The following is a 23482-nucleotide window of genomic DNA, read 5'->3' on the forward strand; positions in this document are numbered from 1 at the left end:
GATGGAAAAGTAATGAGGGGCTACTAAAGGGGGTGAGGCAAAAACTGGGCACATGGATGGCTACAGACACAGGAGGCTTTTTACTGAATACTTTTTTGTGTACTTTAAGTATGTGAATATATTGGAAATTATCTAACTATTGAACAAACAAAGAGAAAGAGAGAGAAGCAGATCTCTTTCATTCCCTTTTCCTCTGTAGGCTCATTCCTGCTTTTCTCTGTGTCAGGACTTTCTTTTAGGTAGATCTGTAGTTGTGGGGCTTCCAGTGGTTAAGTCAGAGATTACAAATCTTTTAGTCCATGGCGCAGGGAGACCTATGACTGCCATCTAGGCTGAATTTCTTTCCTCAGATTTTAAGTGGCAAAGGCTAGGAGGTAAGGAGGGAAAGGAGAGAAAGAACCTTCTACTTGCTTGTCCCCCCACCCCCCTGCCACTTCTAGTGCTGAAGCCGTTGGGGGCTGGCTGTGGAAACAGGGGTTTGGGGGAGAAGCTGGGAGGCTAGCTTCTGTTCCTGCCATGGGCCAGTAGGGAGATAAAGCAAGTTGAGAACTACAAGCATCACTGTTTAAAAGGAAAACAAGTGAGATATTCCCAGGGCAGTGAGAAAGAATGACGGGATGTACCTACAGAGACAAAGTGGCCAAAAGATTCCAGGTCATCTGGGCTACACTGCTGGGTCACAGTCTTGCATCTTACTGGCCTACTGCAGCCTCTCAGAAGGCTGATTCCTAAAACTCCCACCTACCTAAGAACCCTCCCACCACTCAAGATTTATTTTAACCCACTAACCCTCACCTCGCTTGTCTGGTATGAAGACACGGTCATGATATTGGGATAAATGACAGAATCCATGGAAAATTAATGACTAAGTCTCTGATGTCCCTCCAAAGCCTCCAGAAGTAGTTCACAGAAAAGAAGGAGACAAGGGTAAATGTAAAACACAGCCTAATGCTCTCCATACTCCTAAAGGAGTAGTGCTAAGCAGATTCTCTTTCCTTGTTAATCACATTCATCTTTGATCCTGAGAACATCAAGCTTGCAATGGGTAAGCGTAGGCCATCTGGCAGCTGCTATCCCTAATATTTTAAGCAAGCAGTCGGATATCCTGGAGACTGAATATGGGAGAAGACTGTAGCTGACCAGGGCAGTCAGCAGGATGGGATGGGCAGAGTGATCCCTTTTCCCCATACTCTAAGCCAGAAGTTCATAGGAAAACGGAAGCAAGCTTGGGCCTCACTTTAACCAAGATGCTATAAAAACTATGCCTATTCTGTACCATTAGAGGATAGAGCAAATGTACACACTCCTGGGGCTACAGGGATTGATAACATAGTCAAGGCCCCAATGGACGACTCCCCAACTCATAGCTCCCCTTTCTTTGGGATGTGTGCTAATACTTGGGAGTGAGTCCCCAGCACAGTTGTTACCCTTCGGCCTGCCTCACTGGCAGCCAGGCTCAAGCGGTTTGCAAATCCTGCAGCGGAGGTTCCTAGGGTTGTCCTGGTCTCTGTGCTTTCTGACACTTAGTTGCTAATTTTCATGGGTTGTGTCATTTCTCCCAGTATCTTTCCAATCTCTTGATCCTCAGCCTTTCCTTCACTGATTTAAAATGCCCGAGTCATTGTAGAACATTTGGAATGCGTCTTGTTTTCAGAGGTCTGGGGTAATGAGTGGACAGTGATGACAATATTCCACACCCTCATCCAAATCAACATAATTCCTCTCTTGAGTCACTAGAGCCAACCCCCTAGAAGATCCCACTGCTTCTACTCTTGCTTTACTCTATTTATTCTCTGGAAAGTACACACTGACATTTTAACCAGCTGAGTCACTTCTCTGACTAGAACTCTTCGATGGATTTCCAGTGTTCTAAGAATAAAAGCTAAAATTTGCAGTTCGGTTCTTCCTGCAGTTCCTTGCCCAAACTCCTCCTGTGTCAGCACCAACACATATGACAGTCCCCATCTGGAGTCCTTTTCTCCCTACCCTGCCTCATCACGGGACTTACTGGTCTCCAATTTAAATTATGATGTTTTTTAATGTAGTAGCATCTACTTGTTTCCTTCACAGCTCTTATTGGAGCTTGCAATTACAATATTCATTTTATTTTATTTTAAAGATTTTATTTATTTATTTGACAGAGAGAGATCACAAGTAGGCAGAGAGGCAGGCAGAGAGAGAGAGGAGGAAGCAGGCTCCCCGCTGAGCAGAGAGCCTGATGCGGGACTCGATCCCAGGATCCTGAGATCATGACCTGAGCCGAAGGCAGCGGCTCAACCCACTGAGCCACCCAGGCGCCCTACAATATTCATTTTAGTGCCTCCCTTTTTCTCCTAGCAATAGCCATAGAGCCTAGTAGAGAAACTGGCAGAGAGCAGGTACCCAAATGTTTGACAGATGATTAAATAGGAAGAGATTGGCATGGCTAGAGATGGTTGAGATATAAGATAAGAACCTAAATTTGTGTGCTAATGATAGGAAAGGACAAGGTAGATTTATTTTCAAGAGAAAAATCAGCAGAACTTGATGACAGGTGGTAGGAAGGAGATAATGCTTTGTTAGATAAACATGCTAGCTAACTTGGAGAGGAAAGAGTTGAAGAAAACCAAATTTTCAAGCTGGGGTGACTATTGGTTAGATTAGGGGGAATACGATATTTATGTTGGGTTTGGACATATTAGTGGGAGATGACCAAGGGACATCAAAGCAGAATTGTTCAGAAAGTTGCAAAGGGGAAGCTGGAGCTCCAATGGGCCAAGAGCATAAGAGAGAAACTCAGAGCAAGTTGTTCACAGAAGTGAGAATCAGAGAAAGATTTACCTCACTTATTGTTAATTTTCTTTTAATAAAATTTGTTATTTTGAAATACCTTCTGCACCTTGAACCCACCACCCTGAGATCAAGAGTCGCATGCTCCACTGACTGAGGCAGCCAGGTGCCCCTACCTCATTTTAAAATAAGATATTCACATCAAAAGGATGGGTAGGGGGCACACCTCGTGCACTGGTAAGGACTAGCACCCGTATCTTTGATACATGAAGAAACAGAAATCCAGAGAAGCAAAGTGATCTGCTCAAGGTCACACAGCAAGTCAGTGACAACATATTCTCACACCCACTTTTCCTGACTTGGAAGGTCCAGTTTTCTTTGCATCAGAATTCAGAAACCTTCCGAATTTTCAAACATGCCTGCTTTACAGTAGACACTCAATACCATTTCCTGATAGTCAAAGCAGAAAAATAACAGGCGGGAATTTCATTTCCTTAGTTTATTAAAGATGACAACAGACTGTTAGGCTGTGTATGAATTACAGCAAGTAGAAATCCAGTTCAGAACACGAGTTGTACATGAACAGAACATCTCTATTTAGACTCTTGCTCCTTTTATGTTAATTTAACAGAAGCTCTAAAGCCTTGGTAGAGAAAGTCAATAACAGCCTCATTAAAGTGGAAAATACCTGCCTTCCACTCTTCTGCTATGTCTTGAACCTTGTCTCTACCTTGTAAGCCAACTTATAACTTTTTTCCCTTTATTTATAAAAAAGAACTTCTTCCCTCCCATTTCATTTAGAAGGAATGCTCTTCAGTGCATTCAGACTTTTCCCCACAACAGCTGGGGGTTTTTAGATACTGCTATAAGTTGCAAAGTGCTTTCAAAACATCCCATACTCACTCCTCTCTCTCTTTCCTCTCAAATAAATAAATAAATGGGTATTTGGACAGTAATGACAGCAGAGTGTCAGGGTCACTAAAACAGCTATGCAATCTAAGAAGATGGAATGGGGAAGGTGGAGAAAAATAAGTGAAAAACCAGGAGCCTGTAAGATCGTTGAGCTCAACTTTAGAAACTGTCAGGTTTTCCATCCTTTGGTCCTCTGCTAATACAAAACAGGTAGGACAATAATGACAGTGCCTCTCTCCTCCAGTGTAGTGACTTAAGACTAAGGAGCTAGGTATGTAATGTATACCAAAACTGGACACAGAGCTCAGCTTTTTCTTTAACAAACCCCTGAGTTTGAATCTGAGGCCTAACCCTTAGTAAGACTTGAGTAGTATGGGGCCATTCCCAAAGCTCTTTGAAGGACAACGGAGCTCCTACTTAGCCCCTCAAAACCGGGCTGGGCTACAGGACTTGGCCTCAAGCCTTCTCTATGACTTGAAGGGAGAAGAGCCTCAGGGTCTTCTGGCCCGATCCTAAGTCTGAGGAAGAGAGACCAATGCCATGGGTCACTTGTTCCCTGCTCCCTCTGGCCCAGGTGAAGCCTCAGCTCTGGTCATTACCCTACAGCCCCTTCCACTTCCTGTGAGACTCCTGGCTGTCTCCAGCTCAGTCACTCATCAGCTTCCGCCGACTGTGTGCTGCTTTCTGTTCAGCTTCTTGGGGCAGCATCCAAACCAAGTTTTTTTCTACCAGCAGCCAATTATGGAAAGACAGGTATACAAGAAGTCAGGCCCAGGGAAAAAGTGCTGTGGGCTCTTGTTCACAGAGCTACCAGCCCTCAGATACAGCAGCCCTGACTGGCGTTCTAGGTGGGGGTCGGGGCTACGGCAACGTAAAGAATACCACAAACATATTCACGGTCCCATCAAAATGCACATTTTAAGAAAAGGTATGTTAAAGGTGTGTTTAAAATTAGTAATATGAAAAGAATGAGTGAACATATGGATATCACCAGACTACAGAACTCAGTGCATAATAAGAACATTCACACTCACACTCACACCCACAAATGGCCAAGTTTTCTCACCCCACTAATGGCAGAAATCTCCCTGCCCCCACCTTGATTTTAACAAAAGAAACTAAGGCAAGAGTTCAGCCACCAAGGAGGGTCCCAGCTCTGAGGCAGGAAGGGGATGAGAATGGAGTGGGGCCATACCTTCAGAACCAAATGACCGTCTAACAGAGAACACAGTGGCAAGAGACCCACAACGAAGACGGTGGATGGAGTTTCTGTCTGCAGCTTAGGGTGGCATCGGGGACTTGCCTGAGCTTGAAAGATCATATCTGCACCAGAGCTAGGTTGACTAAAAGAGAGCTTATCACGTAAGAGGAAGCCAACAGGTCCTCTGACTGAATAAATGCTCTCGAAGCAACAGAGCTGCAGCCTCGCTTCTGCCTGGTGGAAGGCCATGAAGGGGCCTGGCTTAAGTAACAGTTATGCTTCTTTGCTTCAACCCCACCGGGGTAAAGAAAGTCAGTCTGTGACCCCTTCAATGCCTAGACGATATCAAACAAGGAGGTCAAGGTGGCCTCAGGGTCATTGAGGATTCCAGGTAAGAATGCTATTTCCACGGCCTCACAAAGACCTACATAAGTTGGACAGGATGCCCACGATGCAGTCCCATTCTCTGCTGCTTCTCCTCAGGGCCCAGTCTGACTCCATTCCAGGACAGAGAGAGAAAAATCCATCCTCCTATTTCAGCAGCAAAGGAGAAGTCAGTTGGTTGCAAAAGGCCTGACTCAGAAGCTCCAGAACTAAAACAAAATAAAACCGGAAATGATACTTGAAATGCAGCTGAAACCAGATCTGGTCCGAGTAGAGAAGGCCACGGATGTCAGAAGAATCAGGTCTCACCGTCCATTCCCGACAGAGGCACTAGAAGCTTCACATAAGGACTCATATGTCAGTTCTGATGGAAATACCCAGTACCTACAAATTGTCACAACAGATTGGACCCCACCAACCTAACAAAGGTTGATTTACATGGACGTTACACAAGTCATTTAAAAAAAAAATCATAATGATAAGAATTAAAGGAAAAAAAAAAAAACCAAGTGAGGAAAGTCCTTGAAAGGGTGGCTCAGTTCTGCATTACATGTGACCCTGGCCCCTGGAAAGAGGGTTTAATGCGCCTTCTTCAGGTGGCCTCCAGGACGGTGGCCTCTAGGGCCAAGGCTTCCGTGGGTTCCTCCTCGTAGTCTGACATGTAAGACTCCAGGCTCTGTTTGGCCAGCAGTTCCCGCCGGGCCTGCAGCCGCTCACACCGGGGACAGCTTCCAGACTTGAAACAAGCTTTATGGTAACACGCTTTACACTCTATTCGGGTTGGGAAGAGAACAGAGAAAAACTTGAATTATCTCAGGCTGGAAGTAAGTCACTGTCACAGCCCCTTCTCACCACCAAGGCTTGGTACGTCCAGGCTGAAAACAGGGAGTTGTGGAGTCAAATTCAACTCCTGTTAACAGGGAAGGCTGAGGGAAATCAATTAGCCTTGGGTTCAGTCTTGTTTGCCCACTCAACAGCGGGCACTGGCCCTTACCTTCACAGGTCCGGCACTTATGGAGCTCAAAAGGAAAGATAATGTCATCCTCATTCTGACAGAACTCACAGATGAAGCCCTTGGCTTGGCAGAGCTGGGGAAGAAAGGGACAGGCAGCAAAATGAGAGGCCTCATACCAGGGATGGGGACCAGGGGATGAACACAAGTGAGGGAAAGAGCAAAATATAAAGAAGACTTGAGTGGGTTCTCAGGGGTTCTCGTGCCTTCTGGGAAGAGAGCAAGCTGGACTCGGGAGCCTGAGAGCCAAACTGGGGCCAGGACTGGGCAGTGTGAGACAGAGCTTTAAAGTGGCTATAAGAGAGCTTGAGAAACTCCAGCCACAAGAGTGGTTTGCGACGTGGGGACGAAAAGGAAGGAATGGTGCCACAAAGGGCTTCCTGAAGTCAAAATTCCAGTGTGGGTGATGATTCTATTTTGAAATAGGAACCACAGCCAATTAAGATAAAATGTGAAGACAAGGGCACTTCTCCAAAATAACACCCAGCCTTGAGTCAGGTTAGAGCGAAGTCTCATTCCCCCTGCTACACAGGATCTCTACATATGCCCTGTTTTAGGCTCTAATTCCGGGACTGTCACGGGAACATACACCAGGCATATTCTAAGATGTGAAATTCTAAAAATGGAACTTCTGAATTTCTGGCACGTTGGGTATATCAAGGACAATAATAACCTGCATCTATAGAACGAAGCGTACAAAATGCTTTCACGTAAATTATGTCATCAGTTCTCAAAAATCCTGAGAGGAAAGGACAAGGGGTATTATTATCTTTGCTTTAAAGACAAGAAAATTGAGGCTTACTGCAGAGAGGGCAACATATCAAAAATGATAAAGCAGAGACCCGGTCCAGATTCTAGCTCCAGGTTCTCCTCCCACATGAGGACAATTCTATAGTGAGGGCCCCACTCAGTCTTGCCCGTTACCCAGGGGCTATGCCAGCACCACATCCTCTTCAAATTCCAGGTTCTTCAGATCTGGATGATTTAGCCTTTCCCCAACCCAGGGAATAGCAATCCTGCCCAGTTTCTGTCATAGTGCTGACAGGCCATGTCAACTTCCTAGAAATGCATGGCAAGAACCTGAGTCCATCCTACTCTCCATATCCCTAAGAAGAGCCCAGTTCCGTGCTAAAGGGAGACCATCTCACCATGCATCGCTCTACGTGGGCAGCCCCTGCCTTGGTGAGCTCAGCAAGCCGGGGCCCCAACTCCCCCTTCCTGGTTGCAGTCAAGTCATTCAGTGAGTACAGGTGAAGATCCTCTGTCAGGTGGCCTGGAACTGTGTCAAAAGAATCCAGAAGCCTACAGGAAGTGAGGGGAAGTAAGCAGACACAGAAAATGAACATTTTGTGCAGTCCATCAAAACAGAAGGATCCCTATTCAGAAGCAGGACAGGGAAGAGAAGGGTCCCAGGCAGAGGCAACGAGGGTGGGCAACACTCAGCCAGCCTAGGTGTTCCAGACCACCCCAGACCCTCCACACTGCTAGGTATCTGGATAGGAGAAGGGCCTTTTATGCCCTTCTGCAAGTGATCCACGCCAGCTTGCAAAGCATGGTAGGTCTGCCCTGGATAGAAGAATCAGAGAGAAGAACAGAGACACAGTTCCTGCCATAGGCTTCTTGTTTACCATTTCTGGAGTTGTCTGCAAATCTCTATTCTCCCTCTTCACAGAATCAGGGACAACTGCTGGGGCATGTCTCTTTCAGAGACATTAACCCAGCAAGAGGCCTCTGGCCTCCACAAAAGACTTACTCTTTGGCCAGTCGGCATGTCTTGAACATGTTCTTCATGTGATACAGCTGAATCCGCAGCAGCTGAAGAGGAAGATGTTGTGGTTGAGTGGGGGGTAAGACCAGGTATGGAGACGAGAGAAAAAAAACATTAGAATGACTAAGACCCTTGAACCATGGGGACCCAGAAGCTTTGCATGCAGCAGCCAGAGCCCAACGTTTCTCTATATCCATAACTCAACAACTTGCTTTAAAATGACCTCCAGTCAGAGAGGCACCCCCCTCTGCTTGGCTGGGCTCCCAAATCACATACACAACTGAGAGCCACTGAGAAATCCAGAATTTGAATTTCCCACCTGCTACCCTCTCCTTCCTTGAGTATACGTTCAGTGCAGGGAGAACTCCTGTTTTTGTCATTGAGTGCCATCTATGGCTTCAGAGTGGAGGTGGGGAAGGGCGGGGGCTGAGAACGTATGCAGAGAAAGCAGGAGTGAGGAGATGGTTCCAGCTCTGACAGGATGACAGAGAGGGGTGTGGTGACCCGGGCAAAGCTTGTATGAATAGAGGGAGGGGATGAGGGTTGAGGAGGGTAATCTAGGATGTTGCAATTCAAGGCTCTCACCCGGACTTGATTGAGCAGCTTGACCTTCCTATAGAGGGCACTGTTGATGTCCTGCACATTGAAAAGAGGATCGTTCCAGATCTTAATGAGAAGGTCCTTGGAGAAGTTGCTGACATAGTACTTGCTGAAGTCCCACTTGCGCAGAACCCGGCTGGGGATGACCATCTGGGCATTTTCATGGCAGCACTGACAGAAGTATTTGCCCAAGTACTCACAGTACCGCAGCCGCTTGATATAATCTGGAAAAACCAGAAAATCAAAGGTCAGATGTGGCTTGCCCATCTACAAGCCGGTGAGGCAGCACCCCTACCCCTTTTCAAAGAGCAGGAAGGGATGACCACCCAGCTCCATCCACCTCAGTATGCGCTCCCAAAGCTAGTAGAAACCCACGGAGTATGGCCTGTGGTTTTTGTGTCCCCCCAAAGGCCACTGAGGACGCAAACCTTGCCAGAGATGGTAAGAACCAACTTCCAAGCACCTGGCCTGAAGTACCCAGTCTTCTTCAGTGTACAATGCTGGTAACGTGCCCACAGAAATAACTTCTCTCTGATTGCCAGTGATCTTGGCTAGACCTACCTTCCAGGTCCAGGCCCCTTCTTTCCCTTTCCTAGTTCTGCTCTGCCGCCTCCTCTCACTATCTCCCTGACCAGCCCCTCTGCTGAGTGTGTGAGGTGGTACAGCTGCTGGAGGTGGTATGGGAGTGCTATGGGGGTGGGAGAAGATGCTCACCAGGGTCGGTCCGAATGCCACACCCTGCGCAGCGGTAATTCTGCTTGGCCACCGCGATCTTCCTCCTGAGGAGAGAGGGAGGGAACAGCTTTGGCAGATACCAGCTACATAAGGCCTCTGGCATGTCAAGGATAAGGAGGCAAAGACAGGGCTCCTGTTAAGTAAGTATGGGGAGAGGGGGAGCTCACATACTGTGTTTTAGAGTTGGACCCAACATACCCACTGGGAGAACCAATTCAAACTGAGGATTACTAGGTGAGGATTTAGGTCTAGGCAGGGACAGCCCCCAATAATGAACCACACTTCCTGTACAAATGTATGAGATGAGAATAGGACACAGGGAAAGAACAAGAGGAAAGAAAAGCATCCATTTTAAGAGAAGAAAACCAAGAAAATCTCACAAAACTACTGGGAGGAAAGCAACAATTGGGAAGGCCAGTGATACCAGACCTCATCTCCGGTTAGCTCTGGGAAGCAACAGGAGAAGCAGGAATAAGACTTGTGACAAGACAGACAATCCCCTCCCTCTGCTACTGAGTTACGGGTGGAGGCAGAGACAAAAAGGTGAGAAGACTGCCCCGATAATCCAGAGGATGTATCCATTTCCCAAAGGACACAGACACTGGCTACTCACGTCGGGGCTGGATGAACATTAAAAATGATCTGAGGCCGGGGTGGGGCCCACTCCAAGTTGCCACGAACACGAATCCGCAGCTTGTAGATGTCAGCATGCTGCCCATCATCTGGGGAGATGGGCAGTGAGTCAGGGATGGGCAGGAGCTGCAGGAGAAAAGCACAGGGTGATCAAACACAGATAGTCTGGGGGAACACCGACTTGACCCATTGGCCATCACAGAAACACAGTTAATGACACATTTCAAGAACACTTCAGGTAAAGGTGTTGGAGGAACCTTGGCCCTCAAAACAAACCATGAAGGCACCGGGCTACTAAAAGGGTCAGCCTTGTGTTCCACGAAGCAAAAGGAACAGAAACGGCATTCCAGTGCGGTGGTACCCATTGCTGATGCTGTCCCTGAACCTACCCCAGGGCCCTTGCTATGCTATATGCAACTTGTACAGCAAAGGAGAATATGAACAGTTCACTTTTTCAGTGTCTCAAAGGTGGTCACAACACAGAACTTCCACCTCTGGGTCTGGTAAGCAGTCATATGGAATAAGGAGAATGAAGGAGCCATTATCTCTAAATTTGAATATTGCCAGGGAAAACCCACGCAAGCATGTATTCATTCATTCATTCTTTCTTTCACTCAACACACTTGTAACAAATGGCTTCTATAAGTAAGGAAAGAAATATATAGACTCACTCTAGAAGAGGGGTATGTGACAAAAGAGAACAGCATCAGAAAGGCTCACACCCTCCTGGAGCTGGACAGTGGGAGAAAAAAACAGCTGAAGAGGAGTGCCTGGGTGGTACAGTCAGTTAAGCATCCGCCTTCGGCTCAAGTCATGATCCCAGCTCCTGGGATTGAGTCTCACATGGGGCTCCCTGCTCATCAGGGAGTCTGCATCTCCCTCTCCCTCTGACACTCCCTGTGTTCATACTTGCACACACTCTCTCTTTCTGTCAAATAAATAAAATCCTTTGAAAAAAAAAAAAAGAAGGAAAGAAAAAAAGCTGATGCAGTCTACCTTCTGAGGGGCATCGTGCTCTGGAACTAGCCATTCCAGCTCTGAGGCAGCTGGGAGCTGCATGCCTTCGAACTGCTTCAAGAGTCCCATGGCCACTGCCTCCGCAGATGTGGAGTGAAGAAAGCAGTGAGAGCTGGAAAGGAGATTCAAGGAAGGCTGAGTGTAGAGAAAAGACAGGAAGATGGGAGCCTTCCCTCCAGGATCTGATATTATGCCTTGTGACTTCCAGGCTGAAAACACTCCCAGCACCCCCAGTCGGGTTGGCTTCTTTTCTCATCATCTTCAGACACACGTAGAGAGGAAAATATATTGATCTTACGATCTGAAGACTTTGGCTCAAATCCCATTTAACGGCATTATACAGCACTGTTAGTTAAGGATTCTATATCACTTCCCTTCTCAAAGCTTCAGTTTCTTTAACTGCAAAATGGGGGTTATAAGACCTGTTTACAAAATCAATAGAGTAAAGCTGCCTTGCGAACAATAAAGGACGATTTGTTGCTCCCAAATGGCCCATTATTTCCCCTAGTTGTATCTACAATGTGAAACCGGTTCAATTAGATTTCATAATCAGAAATCATGATTACTGTTCTCTCTTTGGGGACCTGATCTTCTGGGGGCCTCTGGTATCAGCACAGTCAGCAGAGAAGAAACAATCCATACTGCAAACTTTGCCTCCACCAGAGCCTACTCCGTTTAAACGAATGATCCCAGGGGGCTTGCCACCATCAGGTAGGCCCATCACTTTAACTTTTACCTTGTCTCTTTGTGAATGTGGCTACTTCATCTATGGCCTTTCCCATCCATACACCAAGAACTGGGTTTGTTTCTCCATATACCTAAGGTTTTATTGGGGGCAGGGAGAGTACTTACAAGGATTGAGAAGAAGTGAAGGATTTGCTGTTTGAAGCTGTGCTCCTTCTGATGTCAGCATCTAAATGGAAACCAGAGATAAGGGGAGCAGGAAATGGGAAGGGAGGAGGTAAGGGATAGTAATGGAAACTATTCCAAGCTTTTGCCAGCTCAGCACTCAGGGTAGGGACTACAAGCTACATTCTACACAGGATAAGGAGCAGAGACCAAGTGAAGCTCTACACGTAATTTATAGTTTGGCTCTGTTCAAGTCACAACAAGGCTGAATTAGTGACATTATGCACAGTATGGAGACAGTCAAAATGGCTACAAATCGAGGTGGGAACACAAACTCAGATTTGGTGCAAAACAGTGAATGAGAAAAGGAAGCAACCTAAGGCACACAGGGACACACCATCTATCAAGCAGAAACACAAAGAAATTATTCCAATCTCTCCCTCATTCTCTAAATCTCAAGCCCTCTTAAATGATAAAATCTCAAGATAAGAACTGTCTAGCTCTTTTTTATATCAAAATCGGACTTAATGCAGAAGTTGGATCACGGAGGTAACTCATATGATGTTAGGTGGAACTGAAGCTTTGCTCCTAACGTCTGACTACTATTGCTACTGCTTCCGAATGTGCGAAGTCTTCTGTATCCTTATAAAAGCTTTTGGAAGGATTTCCTTTCTGTCTGGTGGAACGAGAACAGAACTTCTCTATGACTTGGCAGCTCCTTGGATGCCTGGTAATCAACAAATGTTCATGGAGATACTCAACATGATCTTTTCTATAGAACTCTAAAGCATAATGGCAGAAATCTATGGCAGACTTTCCAAAGCCCATTTCCGCTGAAGGATTTTTAAGAGGATTCCTAATAACAATACGCCTGAACTCCAAGGACCTTGTCTTCCCAAATATGTTTGATGGGGAAAATGTGAAAGAGAACACTCATGTTCAAGAAAGGCAGATAGAGTGTATTCAAGTCATGAAAACAAGACTGTTGTGGTAAGTCTCATCCCTCGTTTCCTTTGATGCCCACTGGAAAGACATTCCTTTCCTAATTAAAGCTACACAATGATCAATTTGCTGCATTTGAGCCCCTCACTAGAGCTTTAGTTGTCACTTGGCAATTGGCCATAAGTAGCTCAACTGTTCTTCATGCTTCTTCTGTATATATATTTTTATATGCGCCACTAGATCATAAAATCTCCTTGTGAGGAAATGAGAGCATGTCTAATTCTTCTGCTTGACCCAAAATACATAGTACAGGGCTCTGTATATAAGCCCTGTATACTCAAAGAATATTCCTAACAAATCGATGTTTTCAAAGCTATATACACAAGAGAGAAGAATTGATATCTGTCAATGAATTTTCATATGCTCTCTAAGCACAGAAAAGATTTAAGACAGCAACAAAATTTTTGACTAGTAAATAGCAAATTCTATTTTATTTAACAAAGTTCACCTATATCACATTTTCTATCTGACTTTATACCACCAAAATCCAGATCTCAATACATTGCTAGTTGCCTATTCCATTCTAAATAGTACTAGTGAAGGAAAAAATAATTCTAGGCATTAGCAATTTGGTTTGTAGCATTTATATGAATAATACTTATACTGCTTTGAATTTGTACATAAGTCTTGTCTTGCTCTTATAAGTCTGACTGTTTTGTACATAATAAGTTTTCAGAAAATATTTCCTAAATCAATGATTAACTGGCTAAAAGAAAAAAGCAAATACCAGCCTGCTGGGAGTGACAGAAAGAAAAATGAGAGAAAATCTTAGATATCCTTGAATAAAGAGCTAACCAATGTTGCTACTGTAGGCCCAGGCTATTAAAGAAAATTCTGCACATCAGAGAGAAGTGGTGATAATTCATAGTTGCTAAGGAAATCATAGTCTTTGAAAAACTATTTAGTAGTTCTTCAACCTCACAGAAAAGAAGTTATTTTTTTCTTTGAGAGGAAAAAAAAAAATCATTCTCTGCTCTTTGGAATAGGTAGTCCAGTCCTACTTTACCACTTTTCCTTTTTTTTACCAGAGGTTATGATGGCTTCCTACCTAATCATGAATACTTCCAAGAGCATGGAGGACCACACAGGCTTGGCTGTGACACCCTCACCATGGGAGCAGAGAGGGAGAAGTAGCCCCTGACATCGAAAGAGACATCCCCCCTGACACTGGCCAAGTACCGCGAAGGCCCTGTGGGTCCTGGGCCTCTGCAGCATTCTGCCGACTCTCTGGTCAGTTCAAGCATGTAATTACATTAATGTGGTTGTACACTAGTTGCAGATCTGGATGAAAATTAAGGATTTTTCCAGGGCCCAAGACAGAAAATTAAGAAGTAAAGAGCAGAGGAGACCATTCAATTGGACAGATGTTAACCTAATTATGAAACTTCTAATTGATTCTTTGAAAAGGATCTGTTCCTAAGAGAACTGATTTCAAATGCACCTGATGCTTTAGATAAGGTTATTACTGCTGACTGAAAAAATTCAAAATGACATGCTATAAGAAATTTTGCATGCCCAGACACTGGTATTGGGATGATCAGGAAAGAACTGGTTAAAACCTCAGAAAAATCTGCATATTTTTAAACAAAGTGAGCTACAGGAAGAGATTCGACTTCAGAATTTACTGGCCAGTCTGACATTGGTTTCCTTCCTGCTTTCCTTCCAGCAGATAAGGTGATACCCAACGCACTTGAAGGTCTAACTCCATTGAATTTTCTGTAACTGCTGACTAGACAGGAAACATTTTAAAATGGAGAATCACAATTACTCTGCTTTTTAAAAAAGAAAAAAAATATTTAGAAGGGCAGTGTGGGGAGAAGCAACTGATTACCTAAATTGGACATAATTGAAAAACTTGTCAGAAAACATGGTTTATAAACTTCTGTCTTTATATATTATGCCAGTTATCAACTTATTGCCTTTCAGTTCCAAACCTGCCCTCCTTTTTGTCTGCTCCATGATGATGGAACCGGACTCATAGAGTGGCCCTCTGCCAGATGGCACCATGTTAACCTTTGTCAGGAGCTGGCACTGTGGGGACATTGAGGAGGAAGGGGTTTCTCTTGCCGAGTCTGCTGTGCTCCTCTAGGCAGACTCCTGCATATAGGACACATGACTTTCCCCTGGGGAAGCACACCTTCATTAAGGTGGCATTCTAGCAGAATGCCACCGGCGGAACTTCTCATAAACAGCTTCCCCCAGCACCTCCTGGGAAAGCTTCAGGCAAGTGCCACAGGCTTGGCACCTCCCATGCACCACCTTCCCCAGCGTCTCTCAGCTCAGTTCTGAGTATCTCGGCACCTCCCTCGTGGCTGCCTCTGCCAGCTCCCCACAGAAGGGTTTTCTGGTGCTGTTGGCCTGGGACAGCATCCCCAGGCCCTCTCTTAGGGCAGCTCTGCAGCCTTAGAGAACGTATCTACCTCTAGGGAGCCAGGAGGTCTGGATCTCAGCCTTGGGGATGTGGGTATCTTCTACACGTGTTCCTTCCTGGGTGCTTTCCCTTGGGCCCAGGGATACTGACTGCTACCTGTATCTGCTATTCCTGTATTCTTTAGAGTTCTTTTCATGCCTTATGAGCCAGTCTCCTATTACTTCAGTCCCCCATGACAGTTAATAATTCTTATTTTAAATCTTCCCTATTCAAATTACTCTGTGGTTTCTGTTTCCTGATTGGACCATGACCAGATATGTGCATGTGGAAGACTGAAATTCTAGAAGAATCAACAAAGGAAGATAAAGAACAATTGATAAAGCTGTGATAAAAGGGGAAGGTGGGATAGAGAACAAAACCCTAAACCTCAAGAGGCTGAAAAGACTGTCTGGCATTGGAAGCTTATGAATGACCTCATACCAGTGTGGCAGATACCATCAAAAGGAACTGATGAAATAAAAGCAGCCAGAAGCAAAAGATCACATGTTGTAGGATCCATTTATAGGAAATGTCCAGAAAAGGCAAATCTATAGAGACAGAAAGCAGATTAACAATGGACTGGGGCTTGGGGTGGGAACAGAAATTAACTGTAAATGGACACAAGTAACCTTACTGGGATGATATAAATATTCTAAAACTGGATTATGGTGATGGATGCACAACTTGGTAAATTTACTAAAAATTACTGAAAGGAGTAGGTTGATGAATATATAGCTTTCTATGAATAAGCTTTCTGTGATCACAAGGTTTATATCTACTTTATTGCTAGGAGGAAGTAATTTCCAAATCTATTTCCTTCAGAAACACTTCTGCTCCATATGCTCTACTCAATGAATCAGGATCTAAGAAATTACCATCCATAATGATGCTTAAGCATTTAAATTTTTCCAAGGGTGTTATAGATTTTAATGATCTTCCTCTGAAAGTATCCTGAGAGGTTCTTCAACAGCATAAATCACTTTGGATGATCAAAAAGATACACATCTGTAGACCTCTGAATATAATCAGAAGACTGCTAACGAGAAGTATAATGACATCTTTTAGAAAGAATTTTGTACTGTTAATAAACCAGAAACAGATGAAAAGGAACAGAAAGCAATAAAGAAGTCTAGAGTAAAGAAAGATGAAATGTAAATGTTATTTTCATAAATAAGAATCCATATGTAGAAAGAAGGTAAAACAAGCTACTACTTTCGAGAGAACTTGTTCTGATTGCTTTCCCTCTAACTCCCATAATGTGCTAGGATTGCGGGTACAAGAAAAAATAGTTTTTTAGTTGAAAAATGTTTCATATATGTAAAATGTATAAATGTATAAAAATGTATGGAAAACTTTAAAGCTCCCAAAATGGGGGAAGAAAAGATGCCAGGAAGACCAAATAAAAGTCTACCTATGGTTAAAGCAGACTGAACATGCTCTGACAAATGGCCGGCAGTCAATCAATGCACCCACAAATGGATTGTGGTTGTAAACACATAAGAAACCAGTTAAACAAATGATAGGATAATTACTTCTCAAGCAAGGGAGGATGATGTTGGAATAAATTAAAACTGTTTGGGGATAGAGAAAAATGAGCCTAAATATGCTTATTTCTTCAAATCTTTACCTAATCTTACATAAGTATTTCAAATTCTAGTGGCTGACACCATCAACAGTTAAAATGAACTGCTTAGGGACGCCTGGGTGGCTCAGTTGGTTGGACGACTGCCTTCGGCTCAGATCATGCTCCCGGAGTCCCGGGATCGAGTCCCGCATTGGGCTCCCAGCTCCACGGGGAGTCTGCTTCTCTCTCTGACCTTCTCCCCGCTCATGTTCTCTCTCACTGTCTCTCTCTCAAATAAATAAATAAAATCTTAAAAAAAAAAATGAACTGTTTAGGGGTGCCTGGGTGGCTCTGGGTTAAAGCCTCTGCCTTCGGCTCAGGTCATGATCCCAGGCTCCTGGGATCAGCCCGCACTGGCATCGGCATTGGGCTCTCTGCTCAGCAGGGAGCCTGCTTCCCCCTCTCTCTCTTCCTACTTGTAATCTCTGTCAAATAAATAAATAAACATTATTTTAAAATGAACTGTTTAATAAAAAGTCCTGAGTTTTGCTGGTGTGTGTTTAAACGCATTTTGAGTTGAAAATTGCTCCTTTCATTTAACCCGACCTACAGAAAGCCTACCCGTTTGAATCATAAAGCAATTACTGAGGCGAAACATAAAGCAACAATAAATCCTAATCATATACAAAATACCAAGAAGAAATAGCTTTCTGCAAACTGATTCTGCAAATTCAAAACTCTAAAGACACATTCCGCTTCCATACCATTCTATCTGACTTTTGCTGTCTGAACATGTAGCCGTGGCTTAGCTAGTGGTTTGAACTAAAACCTCTTCACCTGACCATTGCTTTCTAAACTGTCTACTACCTCCATCAGTTGTAATGACCACTCAGTCTATAAATATCACTGTAGGGAAGGATCAACAAGGACGATCTCAGGAAGGAGGATTACTGGGGGTCATATGAAGAAGAAAATGAGCATTTGAAATATTCTTTGCTGGCTCAAGTCTGGTTTTCCCCGACTACTTCTCTAACCCTTATAGACAGGTGTCACAAGATAGAGGATGTACATAAGCTGATGCGAACATTCACACACATGCATGTATGAGCACACCCACACTTCCAGCACAGGCTACCTGAAAACATCGAGGCCATTGACACTGAGAGTCCGTTCTTTGACATGTGAGTCAGGTTAGATCCTTCGCTACCATCTGTGATAATGATTATAAAAGGGGGCCCTTTAGTATTCAGACAGGAGGTAAATTGATGAGAATGACAGTTCTGTACCATATGTTCCTAGAATCAGGACTTGACATTGCTCCAAAAGATGAACTGCTTATAGGATCACATCCACAGGTGGGCACTCAGTATATCCTGGCACACAGTCACTGCAGCTTCCCCAAACCAGCCTGGCCTTAAAGACCTCGAAGGTAGTCGTTCTCAATCAGGGGAGATTTTGCACCCTTGCAGATATTTGGGTGCAGGCCGAGGAGGAAGCTAAACATTCTATGATGCATTGGACAGTCTGTTACAACAAAGAATTATCTGGCCTAGAGGTTGAGAGACCCTCCCCTAAAGTCTTTTTCTTTAAGGATTTCCATCCTGAGCTGACCAGTTAGCTGCCTAAACAACTCTGGGGCCACAAGCGCGACAACAGCTTCCCATAGGAATGCATTCCATGCCTCCGCCACAGGCTGTTTCGAATGGGGTTCCTTCCAGACTGAACAGCTTCCTGGGGCTCCCTGCTTTGCTGCAAGGAACACTTAGTAGTCAAGTGGGCTGCTCCACACATAACGAAGCAGTGTTTTGAATTTACCTTAATATTACCCTCGTGAGATTCTGCTGATCCAAGAGATAGGGCAGAACCCTTTATTTTTTTCTAATTTGGAGATGAAGTCAATCACAGATTGTGGTATAAGAAACAATATAGAGTTGGTCTCTGCTTAGTTTCCGGCATAGAGCTCCTAAAATCTTGGCAATTTCCAGAGTGATACGAATGTCTTTTGTTATTCATAATGAGTTCCTTTCTGTTATATCTGAATTTATGCTAATGAGGTAAGCTTGGGGAGCATCCAGATAACTTCAGGATGGGGCTGGTTGCCAGAAGAAAAACCAACCACCAGGTTAAAGGATTAGAATTTTTAGTCCCTCCCCCATTGCCCCGAAAGGGAGAGGGACTGTAGATTGAGTTCGATCATCAATAACCAATGATTTAAGCACTCATGCCTACTTATGGAATGAAATCTTGATAAAACACTGACATGGTGACTGTCAGTGGGAGAGCTACCTGGTTGGTGAACATACTGATGGACTGGCAGTCTGGCCCACCCTGAGTGCACGGACACAGAGGCTCCTGTGCTTGGGAAACTGGGCCCTTGCCCTAAGTACCTCTCCATCTGACTGCTCATTTGTATCCTCTATGATAAAAAGTAATCTTAACTATAGTGTTTTCCTGAGTTCTGTAAGTCTATCTAGCAAATTATGGAAAATGGGGGTTGTAGAAAACCCCTGCATTTGTAGTTGGCTAGGGAGAAGAGCAGGTAACCTGGGGACCCCGTTTGTGGTTGACATCTGCAATGGGAGTATTCTGTGGGATTGAGCCCTTAAACTTTGGGGTCTATACTACCTCCACGTGTTCATGTCAGAATTAAATTGCAAGATACTCAGTTGGTGTCAGAGAACTGGAGAAATATTGGAAAACCACATACAAAAAAACCCCCCAAAATGGAGTTTTAAGTGGCGATTATTGTCATGAACAGAAATCAAATATATTAAAGAGAACAAAGAAGGAAGACTACGTAGAGACCTGGAAAAATATGTCTAAAAATTGTATTTCTGAATGGGGAGGAAATCCAAGTACCATCAGTTACTTCCAATATTACTGTGGAAGTCTGTGCAGGTGAAAAGTAAATTACCTCAATTCCCTAAATTGATATAAACAGATCTATAAAAAAAGATCTATTCATCATCATCTTACAATGGGGAGTTACAGATACAATTCACCTCCCATCCAAGTACTAACCAGGCCCGACCCTGCTTAGCTTCCGAGATCAGACGAGATCGGGCACGTTCAGGACAATTCACCTCTATAAGAAAATAACTCCTGGAGGAAAACTTATGTCCCAGAACTGCTTTTTGGTTTGTTTGTTGCACTGATGGGAACTTGAAGAAATTTATGATTTGCAGTAATGGATTAATCCACTAATCATGGGCTAACCTGATTTAATGCAACTGCTTTCCCAGATTAGACCCCTTCCCCTTCTCTGTGCCTATACTTAAAACAACTACTACTACGACAATGAGGGTCTGTGATTCTGCTAAGCAAGTAGCACTGATAGAAGAGAATAAAGCTCTACTTCCTAAACTTCATTTTTTCCCCTATTTTGCTTTCTCCCCCACAATGACTCTTTTTATCCTTTTCTCTTAGGATTATAACAAAGCTCCTTTTAAACACTCTGGAACAATTTCGATTGTGTTATGGAACACAAGAGAATAGGATTCTAATTTCAAGCAGGTATGGGCCAGCCCTAGGCTGTGAGCAGGAGAAATCAGAGTGAAAATCCAAGAGAAAGGTGCAACTGAGACCCATCAGGGTGACTCCAGCAGCCAGACTACTCTGAAGCACTTCCTTTCAGTGTTCTCTGCTGCTTAAATTTTACTAAAAGGGTTTTGTTTTTGGCAAGAGAGGCTGTCTCTTACAACCACTGACAACATTCCAAAATGGGCCATATTGAAGATTCTCTATACTTAGCGAAAGCTTCTCAGTCTATGACTTCAAACTGAAAGAAACAGGTAATGAATGTGGCTTGAAATAGCATCACCCCTTACCTTGGATTTCAAATTCATCAACCTCGTCTGCAGAGCCAGAGTCAGAGAACTGCGTTGAATCACGCGAACTAAACTGGGAGCTGCTAGAAGTGACCCGAAAACCTGCTATGTTTAAAAAAGAAAGAAAGAAAGGTAGTAAGTTGGACAGAGGGAGGCTACCTATTCCAAGGGTCACAATGAAAGGCACCTGGTATGCCTTCAGCAGCAAAGGAAATAGAGCCTTGGCCAGGAGTGATGCTGGGGGAAATGGAAACAGTTCTTCTTGCAGGGTGTCCCCAATTTTATTCCCCAAATTTTGAAAGTTTCACAGAAACAGGAGGTACTACTGTCTCGGAAGTGGCTCTGGGACCAGCAATCTTAGTTCTCCTACTGGAAACCTATTTTTTGGAAGATATTTCTGAAGTAGGAAATGGATGAACTCTAGGACTCTGGGTCTGACAGGAAAAAAAAATTAGAACAACATAAAAAAAAATCTTTCTGACAGCAGAGGAACCCTTGGCTTGGTTACATCTCAAAGAGAGACAAGAAAGGAAGCTCACGAGGCACCAAGTCTTAGCCCGAAGCTCTGCAGAAGCGGAAATAAGGTGCTCACAGCTCCACTCACTTCCATGCTCAGTCTCCTGGTACATGGGGAGTAGGTTTTTGGTGCGGATCTGCTGGCGCCTAAGGCGGATCTTCTGCTTCAGTTCCTGGATCTCTCGGTCACTGTCCTCCTCCTCTTCCTCCTCCTCTTCTAGGCATTGGCTCATCATGTTACACTTCATGAGCTCGATGGCGGCAATCAAGGACTCTGAGATGCTGAAGTGCGCATTCTCCTGGGGGAAGGAGAGCACCAAAGAAGCTGATGAGTGAGGGGCTTGATGTGTTGAACTGGTTCACACATTCACTGGTTGGAATGCTGGAAAGCAGAGCTTCTAACACACACATTGCTTTCATTCAAAACACTCAGGGTGAACAAACACACCAAAAAACTGTTCTACTTCCTCTTTGTTCTCAAAACTGCCATGCCTGGCCTTTCTGTCCTACTTTCTACATAAAACTATGACAGAGAAGACAACCAAAATTTGGTATCTTTCTTTTTAGGTCTTTCCTAAAACCATACTCCTGTAGACAAAGCATTAAGGTAAATGTAATAGCTCAGGATAAAGTGCTTTATAAGTTCTAAAATGCTACAGAGACATTATTCATTACATATCTGAACATATTAGAACAAAAGAGAGATGCTGATTCTGGAAACAGCTTTGACCTAAGTTCCAGGGTCAAGGAAATGACAACCACGTGGCTAAAATTCAATACTTCCCAAGGCAGCTTCTAACACAAAATCTGTAGTATTTTGGACTCAGTGAGGAGCAGATACCCCCTGAAAAGTTCTCTAGAGATTGAACTTGTTGAGCTCATCTTTCCTCTGAACTCACTTACACCTGTGGTCTTTGCTCATCTTCCTGCTATGTATCCAAAACCTCTTCAGAACAAATGTCCCCAGAGCCCCTCAGGCCAGATGCCCTAACTCACGAGCTCTTCAGTGTCCCTTAGACTCCTCACCTTTTCCAGGTCTGCACAGCTTCCAAAGTCTTGCTCAGACAGATAGCTGATGAGGGACTGTCCTTCTGATGGTCTTCGGAACATGCCCTCCCCAGAGCACAGGTACTGACCACCCTCTGTGGGAAAACAGAAAGTGGATGTGAAAAGCTCTGACTTGGAAAGCAAATCAGTAACAGACAAGCTTCTTAAGAAGTCTGATGATTTTACCACTAGAGACACTCCCAAGTTCTCCCGGGTAACAGGTTGGAAAGAAGATGTCTACCTTCTAAAGGAATTTCTCTGAATCTCAAAATCCCCAAGCACTAAGCCTCTTGGTTAAAGAATAGAATAAATGAAGAGAGCCCAAAGACAATCCTTTTGCCATCAAAATGTAAAGATGACACACTTGGCCTCTTACCCTACAAAAAAGGAAATAAAAAAACCTGTGCTGAGAATCAGACAAGGGAACAAATAGCTTCCTCCTGTGGATGATTTCCATGTGGAGCTTATCTTCTGGTAACTCAGCCTCAACACTCAAAGCTTCTTTTCAAGGTCCCTCTCACCCACTCAGAGAGCCATTCCATCTGGAGCGATAGACATTCATAGTGATTACACCCACAGCCTAAGAGAGGGTGGTACCCCTTATGTCGGAAAGGAGCAAGAGAAATGACAGGGCTGTGTGATTTCTAGCATGGGGGCTCTAAATGATGAAAGGAAGGGTGAGACTGTACGGTGCGTACCCTCCACGGAGCCGACGGGAGCCAGACAGCTCAGAGCTTAGCAGGCACGAGGGGAGAGTCGAAGAAAGACACAGCTGCAGCCCTGGCCTTCCTAGTACTCACCATACTCCATGTACAGAGAGCTGGGTGTGCTGACTTCACTGCTTGGGCCAGAGTAAGGCAAGGGGCCTCTCAACTTCGACTTATCATTGCAGGATTCTAGTGTCAGTGACCACCAGGGAGTAAAAACACACATACGAGGTGAGCAACACATACATTCCCAACTTAGGAGTTTCCACATTTAACTGCTCCCATTCCCAATGCCCTCCCACGCAGGAGAGAGGTGGCACACCAATGGGGAACAGTCCAAGAATGCAGGAACACACATGGAGGAAAGGAGATGGGGACTCAGTATATTCCAAGAGGAGAAGAGAAAACATGACCCAGAATGCAGCAACACAAAGGTGAAAAACAATCAAATCAAAATGGACTCATGAATTTAGTTCTTTTTTCTTCCACCTTCTTACCAAATGTTCTAGGAATATTGGCCAATTTCCAT

At 44.3% G+C, this 23482-nt stretch overlaps 1 protein-coding gene across 8 annotated transcripts in view; it reads right to left on the bottom strand.

The window, feature by feature from the left end:
- Positions 1-3253: 3253 nt before the first annotated feature.
- The window catches only part of RUBCN (rubicon autophagy regulator), a 59326-nt gene continuing 39097 nt past the window's right edge, over positions 3254-23482 (bottom strand). For 2 of the 8 annotated variants that reach the window (XM_044252116.1, XM_044252114.1), the window contains 14 exons: positions 23047-23142; positions 22226-22341; positions 21288-21498; positions 20684-20785; positions 17992-18066; positions 11884-11944; positions 11011-11143; positions 9995-10140; positions 9361-9425; positions 8632-8870; positions 8032-8093; positions 7427-7580; positions 6261-6354; positions 3254-6037 (listed from right to left, as the gene is read on the bottom strand). In XM_044252116.1, the coding sequence (XP_044108051.1) occupies positions 5859-6037; positions 6261-6354; positions 7427-7580; positions 8032-8093; positions 8632-8870; positions 9361-9425; positions 9995-10140; positions 11011-11143; positions 11884-11944; positions 17992-18066; positions 20684-20785; positions 21288-21498; positions 22226-22341; positions 23047-23142 (1733 nt within the window). In that variant the 3' untranslated portion in view covers positions 3254-5858. Of the gene's footprint in view, positions 6038-6260; positions 6355-7426; positions 7581-8031; positions 8094-8631; positions 8871-9360; positions 9426-9994; positions 10141-11010; positions 11144-11883; positions 11945-17991; positions 18067-20683; positions 20789-21287; positions 21499-22225; positions 22342-23046; positions 23143-23482 lie in introns of all 8 variants that reach the window. The other 6 variants (XM_044252115.1, XM_044252113.1, XM_044252120.1 and 3 more) reach the window with 4 other exon arrangements.

The sequence above is a fragment of the Neovison vison genome, chromosome 6 (assembly GCF_020171115.1).
Source record: "Neovison vison isolate M4711 chromosome 6, ASM_NN_V1, whole genome shotgun sequence".
NCBI lineage: Eukaryota > Metazoa > Chordata > Mammalia > Carnivora > Mustelidae > Neogale > Neogale vison.